Consider the following 12,844-nt stretch of genomic DNA (forward strand, 5'->3'; position numbering starts at 1 on the left):
TTTTCATCTGCAAGCCATGTCATGCTAAGCATATTGCAGAGTCTGAAAGAAGTAATAGATAAGAGGAAATACACAATAATCTGTGTGTTCTTGCTTTGTGTTTTCCCTCTGTTACTTCATGTAGTCAACACATAAAAATGCTGAAGGGAAAATGGAGCTTAAAACTTCATAACACATTAAGGAAAAATAAAAGCATGTTTTCATGCATATTAATTCATGTTCTTATATATTAAGTTGGAATGTCTAACAGTATCTAAGCTTGATAAATACTTCATAAAAGAAAAAAGTATTCAAGCAATACAGTGTTTATCTTAAACTGTCATTCGGTTAAATAAATATAAAAACATAGCAAACTGTATTGCAGCAGCTATGACTGACATGCAATCCTCAAAATGAAAGCATTGTTAATTAAATGCTTTGCAGCATTTACGTTATTTTATGTATATTATTCTTTCATCATCTGTATTTTCAGATTAAATGATAACCAGCAAGTATATCAGATAAAACATAAAATGGCTAGCCAATTTAAGTAAATGTGCCCAGAAAAGATTGATGCTGAGTTGCAGTAACTTTGTAAGTTTAAGGTGCTTGCAGGATAATGGTTGCTGTTACTAGCGAGATAATGAATATAGTCACTTACTTAAAATGGATTATTTTCAGAACTGCCAGTAAAATTCTTCTGAGTAAGGGTTTACCTGGTAACTTTTACTATGTCATATAAAAAAAAAAGCATTTTCTTCAGAAGATATGTTTTCAGGTGGAATACTGTTTTACCACTGAATTAAGAGCAACTCTCTTAATCTTCCATGAATAAGAGAATAAGAGTAGGAGGACCCTACCAAAAGATAGGATCCCTGATCTAAGCAAATATTTTCTTTTATTGGGGTAAGAGTATTCTAAAACATCTCTGTATTTGTAGAGCCTCACTTGTTAAAGTTTCCAGGCAAATTGCAATGTGCTCTCAAAGTATGAACAGAGAGCCTTTATTTTTTGGCCTATTGACTTATGCTTTTAATTACAGTATTCAAAGTAAGTTACTATTAAAGGAGGGATAGTGTCAGTTCCAGTTGTTATGGTTTGTCTTGCATATTCACTACATAAAACAGGTCCATTTTTTTCTTCAGTTTTAGGTATTGAACTACTCCAGTATGTGTTTATTATGAAGTTTACACTGGTTGATGGAACAGGAGCACTAAATGCATACCTTTTTGATTATGTAAGTAAACCTCGGTAAAGGCAGACTATATGGATCATGTGCATTTGGAGTTTATTTGTTACTAGAATAGCAAATGCGTATATATATAGCAAATGCGTATATATAGAAGTATTTGTTCTAAGTTACCTGCATTGTTTTATGGTGACCATTACAAGTGTTATAATGTTATTGGTACTGTGCATCAATGAAGATGCACAGAATGCAATTTTTAGTAATTTTTCAATAAAATATCAAAGTATAGAATAACAAAGCTGGAGCTAGGAGATAATTTTATCTTTCCATAGACTTTTATACATGGCGTAATTTCACTTTTATTGGCGGTGTTAAATTATGGAGCCTGAATGCTGTGTGAATGAGTTTCAGGATTTACACAGGTAGCTTCTCAGTTAGTTCAAAATCTCATGACTTCTTTAACTCCTAGTAGAATCTAATATTAGTTATCCATTTAGTAATTCCTGGTTTGTGTTTTTTTTTCCATATGAAGTAGAAGAGGCCTTCCTTCCCCAGATCCTAGGCTGTAGCTATAGCCATACAGCTAAGTCTTTGATTCCTGAAGCAGTTTATTCCACTGCTTTGCTAACCTAATTAATCTTTCAGTCTTCTCTGAAGCAACTAAAGGCCACTGAGACACTGAAGAACACATACTTTTCTTGTCACTACACACTGAATGAGTTTTCCTTCTGAAGACTGAAAAAACACATATAATGGTGTTATGCACATATAAAACACAAACGTGTAAGAGTTTTTATCTTTTTTTTTCCATATCAGAGTTCTTTGTAAACTCTGATCATTCTCAGTGTTGTTCTGGGTTCTTTTCAGCTGGCCCACATTTTCCCTGAAGTGCTAGCCCAGTACCCTAGCATGAGTCATTGTCAGATAATGCATCTGTCTGTAACTATAATGGTGATCACTGAATTTCTTGCTTCCTCATTCGTGCTTGGTATACTCCCTTCATTTCTGAGCAGAACCTCAGCTTTAAGAAATTATTTTACATTCTTTGTGCAGTTGATTCGACTTGCTTAAATCCAGTATGTTATATAAGTATGTAGTGAAAAGTTTTTGTTGTTGTTTTGTTTGTTTCTGTCTTAATGCCCTTCCAGTTTGTGAAAAAAATATATTCTTCCCTCCTGTATACTTGCAGTTCCCTCAGTGTTGTTTTTCCTGTAAACATAGTAGACCTATTTGTTATTCCATAAAGCATGTCACATGAAAAATCCTCAAAAGCACCAGACTTAGGACAGTCCACTGCATAATCAATGTCAGATGGTCTCCCATTTTGACAGTAAACTACCAGTAACTACTCTTCACGATTTTTTGTTGTTGCTCTCCTTTTACCCTAATTCATAAGCTTTATTATTAGATTACCAGTTTGATGCACAAAGATGGTTTGAGTAAGAATTGTCTGTAGAACTGAAGGTGAAGGATTTCTGACTGAAAAGAGATTGTCATTGCTTCTTATATCTCCAGTCTAGGGCAGAAGATGATACTAGTCTAGCAATCTGCCTTAGTGAGTTTGCTCCTTTAAATATATTGTTCTGTGCAACAAAAATATATGTCAGTCTATACTTTTTTAAACATACACATGCACACACATTTTAGGTATTGGCATAGATTTTGAGATGGTCGATTGACCATTTTGAAAAGGTAAAGCAATCAAAAAAGTGAGAAGAATTTGGTAAAGAAGTGAGAAGAACTTGGCATTACATTCTAACTTTGTCTTTATATAAGTGCATCTGTGTGTTTTCTTATTCCAGTAATTCATAGCTGGGAATATTAGGATCTCAGAATACGCAACTGGAGTTAACGCATCTGCCCAAGTGGAAATGAGTTAGTGTAGTGCCACTTAGGACTTACAATTTTCTTCAAAGTGTGACAGAAACAGTGGGATTTTTTTCCCCTGCAGTTTAATACATAGTACTATTAAATGCTATTAGATATCTATTGAACTAAATTTATATATTGTTTTACTAAACAATGTTGAATGTGACTTTGAAGAGAATGATTTTCCTTGTTTAATTTTAAGACTCTAAGTAAAAATAATAATGGGAAAAAAAATGTTTTCTTAAATACCACAGTGTATTAGCAGCAAAGGATGTCAAAGACTGCAATCCTCATTTGAACTAGTCATCTTCTTCTTCTGCTGTCCATTGTCTTTTCATATACAGAAACTAAACTGCAAAAGGGAGGTGGGGAAAAAGATTTTAAACCAACTCTTGATTCAGAATTCCAGAAATCTTTACTTCAGAGTAGCCTGGATTCTTATCAGATATTGCTCAGTACTATAGCTCAGCCGCAGGAAAAAGAACCAGCGGTTCTTTCTGAAGTGCCAGCTGCCATTCCTGCTGGTGGTAACTTCAAAGGCAACCAATACATTCCAAGCCTGAACTCTGGTCCTTTAGCATCACCTGAAATGGAACCGAGCTACTTTAAAGTACAACTTTACACCAGCTTCCAGTCACACTTTTATAGGAATGCTCTCAGTTCTTTTCTTTCTTCTTCATGTAATCATTGAAGGAAAACATTGAAAAGGTGAATAGTCAGAAGAACTTGGAGTGAGAGGAAAAAGTAGTTGTGTGTGTGTGTCAGTTTTGCTACAGGATTATCTGCTAACTACCAATCAGTTCTGTTAAATGTCTTATACAAAAATTACACAAAAAGTAGATTATTCTCTGTTTATTTTTTTTTAAAGGAGAAATTCCCATCAAAAATTTGAACTCATTTTGGAAGTTATAAGGTGAATAGCCCTGAGAGGTACAAGATTAGGTAACAAGCTTGGAAAAAATAAATGGGAGCTTTGTCAGTGATGTTACTGTATATAGTTTAAAAAAAAATAAAAATACAAAGAGGTTTATTTAACATTTCCTTGCTCCATTTGTATTTTATTCTTCCATGCAGAAACGCATCCTGCATCATGAGCCCTTCTCCATTGTTTTTAAACTTTCAAAAAGTGGAAGAGAATTCCACTTGAACTCCCTTTCAGGTATGAAAGTATGAAGCCAAATTGCAATGCCCCATTGTTTTCAAAGGGCTGACTGTCCTCTCTCACCTTAACATTGTCTGATAATGGAGATTTATGAGATATACTTGCCAATTGCATGTACACACATATATGCAGGTGTGTTAGTAATATATATAGTGTTTTCTGCGTGGCTGTAGTCCCTGAATACTAAGGAATACTGAAACACAGGCTACTATTTTTTCTGACAGTTTGTTGTCTTCCTGTTAAAAATCATGTTTTTCTTCTTTTAACTCTCTGGATAATTTAAGTTCTTTAAAAGGACAAGCAGTCATGATTCTGGCTAATGGTTTCTTACCCTTCTTCCAACACTTTATAATTTCTGTTCTCTTTCAGGAGAAGTTCTTCCAAATTCCTGCCTCTGAAATCTTAAGTAATAATTTTCTTCAGCAAAAGATGCAGATGACCATGAATACACTTTGTCCTCCAGGAAGAAAATTAGGTTAGGTTGATGTTATTTTAAAGGGGGGGGAGAAGGGAAAGGGTCTTTCTGTCTGCTATTACATATGCAAAGTCTTAGAATTGAACTTATGCATGGGTAAAACTCTGAACCAAGAAATTCAGGGAGTCTGTAAGGGGAGTTCCAATTAATTTGCTTTTATGTATTTCTTCAATAGTAGAAGAATAATAGAAGACCCTTTTGAGCAGCAAGAAAAGTAATGGTTCAGTAAATTTTCATGTGGCATGCAGTGGTGTGTGAATACAGTCGTGTTTAGGTATGCACTAACATGTTGATTGTATTCATACAGAAGTTTGCCGGAACTGCACTGAATGTCACAGCACATTAGGGTAAACTGAAAGGAAATTCGGTGTATTGCTCATGCTGTGGGTGAGATTCTTCTTCTGAATGCACATACTGATTTAGAGCATCCCTTGCTACAGGAAACATCCATGGAAATTAAGCAAAAAAGCTTCAATCCAGATTCAGTCAAAGAGATTTTCATACAGTATTTCTGCTGTGGCAGAAATTATCTATGCCCAAACCACACACATCCAAGGTAGCCACAGCTTCAACCTCAGGAGCATACTCCACAAAGTACATGGATATCGATGACAACCATACCAGAGTCTTTACTTTTAAAAGACTGTCCTACTGTAAAGGGTGTAAAGGATTCCCTTTAGAGACCAATTTCATTAGTCTTAGTATCATTGAGATGAGTTTTTATTATTAGGAGGTCTTTATGCTACACTGTTGTACAACTGCAACCAAGTGGTGTGGGGGTGGGAGTGGTCTGGGCGGCTGATTGTCACTGAATACCATTTCAGATGGTGCAGTAAATTTTAACACACAAACTGGAATACTAGTTATGAATTTTAATTTCAAATTAGTAATTGATTTTTATTCTCTTTAAATATTTTACATGTTTAGATCCTAGTTAAGTTCTACTTCTATAAAAGTTAGAAATGAATATTAAGTCATAATTTGGTTTTGATTTGTAGATGACTTGCCGTGGCTGGAATGCTTCATCAAGTCCTATAACATCACAGATGGGAAGAAACAGCAAGTTTATTACCAAATTTTTGACACTACGGTTGCTGAAGATGTTGTATAGTAATGTGTTACTAGTAGAAAGTAATTCAGTAAGAATTTTTTTTTTTTTTTTTTTGGATTGGAGACTGTATAATAAAACCTATGTTCCTTTCTTAGGAATTCAGCCTGTGTGCATTAAGTTTTAGTTTCTGTATTGAGTTAAGGTGAATGGGAGTTTTGTTTTGATGTATTTACTATATTCCTGGCACACAGCCTTGTGATCTGAGTGCAGTTGGACGTGGTAAGCAATTGGAAGCAATCTAGTATCCTGCTATCTTTCAAAAAGGCAGTGATGAGGTTACTTTAAACTGGTGAATTTTACTTAGAAAATGCAGTCAGAATGATGCTGCATAGTTCATTTCTATATTAAAATAAGCATTGTCAGTAGAGATACGGAATAGGAGCTGTTCAGTAAACTTTCAAACTATTTTCTACAAGCGTTTTGGTGGTGTAACAAATATGATCATGTAATGATTATCACTAAAGTTAAAGTCAAGTCATGAAAGTAAGCTGAAGGAAAATTGTAAACTGAATATTGGTATTCACTAGATTGTAATGATTTTTTAAGGTGGCCCTATTGGGGACCAGCGTTGTTATCATGTTTATTACCTAGCTGTGTTTTCAAAGGCTCTCACATACCGGGGTAAGTTTTCTGTCAGATTACAGTGCCCGTATCTGACTTTTCTATCTTTCATAATGAGATTGTATGACTAAATTTAGAGAAACCAAACCAATATAGTGATGTCATGGCTTGAAAATACTGCTCGAGTAGGAAAATTACTTGATGGTTTTACTTTGCATTCAGAAGTACATAGGACAAATTCGGGACATGTTTCCTCAGTGGTAATTAATGTAGAAATCCCTGTCAAATCAAATGCTTCCCATCAGAGAAAAATCACTTAATATTTACAACAGCTGTTTTTTAAGGGAGTTCAGAAGCAAGATGCAATACTTGTAAGTAGATTATTATTTTGATAGTAGATGACACTTTCTTTTTTAATTTTTATGGGATGCTTACTAGATTATACAATTTGTCAATTTAAAATTTAGTCTACATATTTTCTGATACTCTAAAAATTTATAGTGAGTTTACATGCCATAAATCTTGAGAATGTGTTCTTTATTGATCAGTGTATGGGGAGAACGAATATTAAAGGGTGGTTATTGCATATTTACTTCAAAAGCTAGGGAAAAACTCAACTTTGGAATGGGGCTAGCAGTTTACCAAAGAGCAGTACTGACTTATCAAACATTGCCCGAATCTGTGAACAGACACATAAGAAGAAAAAATAATTATAAAGGATATTATAAAACTTTAGACACCGGCAGGATCCCAGTGATTTCAGAAGTTAGGATTTAAATTGAAGGCAATCTTTTTTGCTTTTCTTGTATATAGTGCATGAAAACTTTTGAATATATTTTGATTTTTAAATTTTTGTTAACAACTGATAACAGATATTGATAATGTACATTTTATTGTAAATAAGTCTTTTCATCACATCCTGTGTCTGAGATGCCTGTCAGAAAACTGACGCTTTTCTGCTGTTGAATATTGTATTAAAACGTTTATTAAAGATTTTTCCAAATACTGTGTTTTTTGTATTTGAATTCTAGTTCCTAGTTCATAAGACAGTGAAAACTTAGTCATGAATAGCCTTCCTCCAACAAAATGCATTGAGTGTTTGTATAGTTTGTTGATTGAAACATGTACATTTAATTCTCTTTCCAAATATAATTCATAGAAATAATTTTAATTAGTAGTGAAACATTAATGTGTTTTACAATACTAGAGATCACTGTATAGAAAAAAGAATTCATGCACAGAGTTGAAAATGTCTGCTTCATTGGTAGCCTTTATATGGAGCGATGGAAGTCATTGAGATGGGACACTGACCTTTAATTTACCTGTTCTCATCAACACTGAGACCTGTGAATGGCTGAATGATGGTTGAAAATCTTGAGATTGCTGTGTCCTGCTGGACTTTGAACATCAACAGAGAGAGGTTTCTGGAAGCTGTGCATTTCAGAGAGCAGTTACTCTTAGCCATTATTAGCAACCTTCTGTAATAGAAGTAAAAGTCACATTTCCCATGGTCGATTTCTTAAATATGTGATTTAAGTTTCTAAAATATTACTAAAATACCATATGTCTGTTTTTAATAGTTTCTGACCTGTTTCGGTATTTTTTTTATATATATTCAAAAACACTCCAGAATTGAAACAACAGATCAGATTAATATCTGCGCACTCAGAACCAGTGAAACAGTCCAGGCATATCTTTCTCATGTCTCATCTTCCTCCACCTATGCACATCACAGCATACAGGGTAACTGCATAAAAACATTATTTTTTTTTGCTAGAACTGTGGAGTAAATGACAAATATGCACGGAAAACAAAGTATATATCACACAGCAACATCACCACTGGCAAGTGCAAGTTCCGTCTTTGGAGGAAGTATGAAGGAAAATAAGAAAAATACAAAAAAGCACTAAGGAAACATGAACTCATCACCCCTCACCACCACCAATTAATTGCACAGGTGAGTGCATAGAAATGATAAAATTGTAATTAAGGAGAGACTTCAGGGGAAAAAAAAAAGGCAAGAAAGCAAAATAAATGTGGAACAGTATTTTGAGGGATTCCCATATGCTTGACTCCTGAAGTCCTTGTTTTAAGGTGGTTTAAACACTTATGGTTGGAAGTCTTTCCAGTCAGTTCAATTTAATTAATTAAATTTTGAAACTCCAACTGAAAAGAATGTACAATAACAACATACGTTACAGAAAGAAGGTGGCATTTCTGGTAAGTGATCCTGCTGCTCAGTGGTGATTGAACTTTCTCATCAGCTTCTGCTGTTATGGGATACAGAGATTCACAGACAAGACTGAAATGCTGTGCTTAATGCTAATCCTTTGGCTACAGAGCAGCAGGAAATGGGATTGGGAAAAAAAAAAAAAAACAAAACAGTGGAGCCCAGGCTAAGAGCCTTAAGTTAGCAACAGAAGGAAGAGAGTTTTAGTAGAGATGAGTGCTTAGCTCTTCATTGAACCACAGTGTTTTACATCACAGTAGATTTATCGTGTTAAAATATGAGAGGCCAGCATGAACTGTGATACTGCAACAAGGAGCATGGAGTAGTTAAATAAAAATATATTTTTTAAAATGATATGTTTAAGTTCAGGTCAGGGTAGAATGGGAGGAGCATTGAAGTTAATGCTTGCTTGAAATTTTCTTCAAATAAGCATTGTTGCAAGTGTACTGAACAATGAATTGGAAATGTAAGGATTGGAAACATTCAGTAGCAATGGGGAAGAAAAGGAAACAGTTTCAGAGGACAGCAGCAAAGGCAAGAAGTGATTGTAAGGAGGCTTTACGAGACTGATAGCTACAGACCCTGTTCACATCATTTCTTATATATGAAATCTCCAGAAAGAAATGCAGTTTGTGGAAACATCCACCTGATGAAGGATTACCAGGTCTTAAGTGCTTTATAAAAGTAGGGCAGAATTATGTTATAATTAATGAGCCTATCTACAGCAAAGACATGATTGGAATACAGAACTTCCTGCACCCCAGAAAGACATTATCATGTATTTTTCCTTTTTTTCTGATAAAACTCCGCTATATGGTAACTCCATGAGACTGCTGCCCTATCTGCAATTTGTCTTCTTCATAAACCCAGCAAAGTGAAAGTCTAGGAATAAATCTCCATTTAGTAGATACTTGCTTTAATTTGAATTTTGTTAGTAAGCTAGGGGGAAATATGGTCAGTATGGAAATAGACACTCTAGGGGTGTGTGTGTGAATATTTTATCTCATAACTGTTATATTACATGTGCAAAATTTTGAGCAGAAATTTGTTCCATACCTTCTGTATGTGTACAGCATGTGAACTACCACTGATTAAAATACAGTTTTGTGAGGTGCTGGCTACATCTTCACAATGCAGTCCACATTTCTGAAGACTGGCTCAAAGACTATCAGGTAGACTTGAATTATGGAGTTATGAATCTGAATTATGGTGTTACTTCATTGAAATGAATTCTTTGAATGATAGCAGGTTAGAAATGTTGCTTGAATTTTGTGACTAGAAGAGCAGCAGAAATGAACAATAAAATCTGCTGATTAAACAGACTTAAGTACAGTCTTTATTTCTTCTTTCTCTCTGCAAATGGCTCCTGAAGCAACTCAGAGCCGCTCTGAATCAATGTTTCAAGTGACAAATATGACTAGTCACAGGCAGGGTGTGTATTAGTTGGGTGGGGGGTTATTGCTTTTAATGGGGAGGGATAAAGGGTGTGCACCAGAGAGCAGCATCTAATGCTTTTACCCTGGCATAACTGTACTTTAATACGATACCCCAGCTTGAAGGAAACTTCTGTCACCATTTACTGTGCTAAAGGTGCAAAACCCCATAAAAAGTTGGAGGAGTTGCAGTGACTGAGTTTGACATAAGTGCACAACTTAAAGAAATGTCAAAGATCATCTTGACATGCCACCTGTGGTCTCACTGTGCTCGGGTGCCCTAGCACATATGTGTAGTGATGTGCGTAAGGTCATGCTGCTCATAAAGCTACGGTTGTCTTAAAGGTAAGGCATTTGGCTTCAATTACTCTTCCACTGTGTGCTGTGTTTTGTCAAGGTGGGCAACAGAAGGTAAAGCAACTAGTGATACACAAGTAACGGAGAAGGATGCAGCATGATTTTCCACTAGGGTCATTCATTTATTATCATTGTGCTGCTGCTTGGGTCCTTGCTTGGAAAAAAAAAAAAAAAAAAAAAGGAATCTTCAAAAGTTTTGTTTGAGGGCGTGGGAAAAGTCAGAAGTTGTTCATGAAACCTTGAAGGACAGTTAAGATCAAGGAGTGTCCATTAATTATCTAACAATGCACTTTTTAAAAAAAAATCAGATACTGCAACTTGAAAATCTTGATGCAGAGCTGTTGCCTGCCATGAGCTGTATGATTTTGGTAATGATTAACTTTTGGAATATTATTCCAATCTGCATGCAAGTGATTAACTAGACTACTATTTCACTGTCTTATTTGCAAACTTGTTCAATGCCTCTGGCATTGTTCCTGGAAATTGTTTCTATTTGACCTGGGAGAGATCAGGTTGTTTTTCTTCTAAAAACCAAATGGGAGAAAAAATCTTGCAAAAATACCAATCCCTTATTAACTGGATACATTCTTGCATTTCTCCAAGGACAGGGGCCTGCTCACATCAGATCATTTTTTCTGGTAATTACACAATGATACGAAGTGTACCTTGTCACAGCAAGCTTACCAAATCATTGTAAAAATAGCAATAGTTTTCAAAGCTCATTTATCTGTTCTTTAAGACCTGGAAAAACGGGAATGTCTTTGGCCTACTTTTCAATCTGGGTAAAGAGGTGGCTGATCTGATATGATAGGGCAGGGAATTCTTAACTCATTTCTTAGTGGCTACAGCAAAACTACTCATAACCTCATTTTAAATAGAGGTCATTGGCTAATATGTGTCAGGAAAGCATAGAGCTGTACCAAATACTCCTGTCAAGAGCAAATGCAGCAGAGCAAATCAGAATTGGAAATCAATTCCAGTTGAAACTGACACAAGGAAAGCTAAAGCAGAGGGAAATGTGACAGTGATATATTCTGCTTTCGGTAATTCAGCTTTGGTAGAGAATTCTGGTCTGAAACTTAAACCAAATAACAAATAAAAATTCACTATGACAAAAAGCATAATGAAACTACTTAGATTAGAGAGCCCACAAGAGACACTGCACTGAAAATTGCTGTTTTCTTATTGAAAATTGACTTGTCTTCCCTAAATGTTTCATTCTGTAGGCATTTCTTCTGGCAGTCAGTTTATTTAGGTTCCCAATCCAGTCCAACCAACATTTGGATTTTCCAGCTTAGTCTATCCAGCAAGGCTGTCAGCTAGTTGTTTTATAGGAACTGAAGTCTAGCTATCTGTGTCAGCAAAGAACTGGAGACTGTAATCGCTTTGGGATCCTGACCACTACAGGTGATAAGAAAAGCCACCAATGTTCATTAACAACTACTCCATGCAGTTTTTCCTATCTGTAGTAATGCAACTGGAAGACTGTTGTACAAGGAGTTAATGATATGCATGCTTGCTGCCTTCCCATGTATGTAGGTGCACCCCGAATAGCCTGTGAGTGCTTATCAGCAGAGTGATCCATGATTACTCTGGTGTATGCCTCTGTACCATGGATGCCACGCAACTTGCTCTATACAACAGTATTATTAATCAGGGTATGCTTAATCGATGCATAAGTAACCAAGTTGCATGTATTCAATATGTATTCAATAAATGTATGTATAGTGCATTGTCTTGTGTACTTCAAATACTATATGCACCTGTCTGGGAACTATATCTTTACTGAGGTGAGAGCACTGGAATGTACTGTACAAGGGACTCTTCAAAATGAGGTCTGGATTCCAAATGCAGCAGCCGTCAGTGCTTTTTGCATTTGTATCACAGAATCACCTAGGTTGGAAGAGACCTTCAAGATCACCTAGTCCGACCTCTGACCTAACACTAACAAGTCCTCCACTAAACCATATCACATCTAAACGCATCTCTACATCTAAGCGTCTTTTCAAGACCTGCAGGGATGGTGACTTAACCACTTCCCTGGGCAGCCCATTTCTAACAACCCTTTTGGAAAAGAAGTTTTTCCTAATATCCAACCTAAACCTCCCCTGGCGCAATTTTAGCCCATTCCATTCTCCAGCCCCCACCCCAAAAGAAAAAAAAAAAAAAAAAAGAGAGAGAAAAGCACTCACACAACCCCTGAGAATTGGCAAGAGCTGTTTAAGAGCTGTTTATTGCCAGGACATCTTGCAGGTAAGCCTGCAGGATGTCCGTGGTGTTTGGTGGCTCCAAGCTAATGCTTGTGATGGAGCCTGAGCAACGAGTAGGGGGCTCGCTGGGCACTCCTGCGATGCTGTTGGTGCTCTCGGATGGCAGAGCACAAAGACATGCCACAGTAGTCCCAGCTCTCTTCTGGCCAAGGTGGATCCACTTCCATCTGTTCCTCCACATCTGGTGGATCCAGCTCCATGGGCTCCA

At 36.1% G+C, this 12,844-nt stretch overlaps 1 protein-coding gene across 4 annotated transcripts in view; it reads left to right on the forward strand.

Moving 5' to 3' along the window:
- Positions 1 to 7,344, forward strand: part of POT1 (protection of telomeres 1) — a 73,550-nt gene extending 66,206 nt beyond the window's left edge. For 2 of the 4 annotated variants that reach the window (XM_040549667.1, XM_040549640.1), the window contains 3 exons: positions 1,125 to 1,216; positions 4,569 to 4,674; positions 5,673 to 7,344. In XM_040549667.1, coding sequence (XP_040405601.1) covers positions 1,125 to 1,216; positions 4,569 to 4,674; positions 5,673 to 5,785 — 311 coding nt within the window. In that variant the 3' untranslated portion in view covers positions 5,786 to 7,344. The remainder of the gene's footprint in view (positions 1 to 1,124; positions 1,217 to 4,568; positions 4,675 to 5,672) is intronic. The other 2 variants (XM_040549648.1, XM_040549659.1) reach the window with 1 other exon arrangement.
- The last annotated feature ends 5,500 nt before the right edge of the window (positions 7,345 to 12,844 follow it).

The sequence above is a fragment of the Cygnus olor genome, chromosome 1 (genome assembly GCF_009769625.2).
Source record: "Cygnus olor isolate bCygOlo1 chromosome 1, bCygOlo1.pri.v2, whole genome shotgun sequence".
Lineage (NCBI taxonomy): Eukaryota > Metazoa > Chordata > Aves > Anseriformes > Anatidae > Cygnus > Cygnus olor.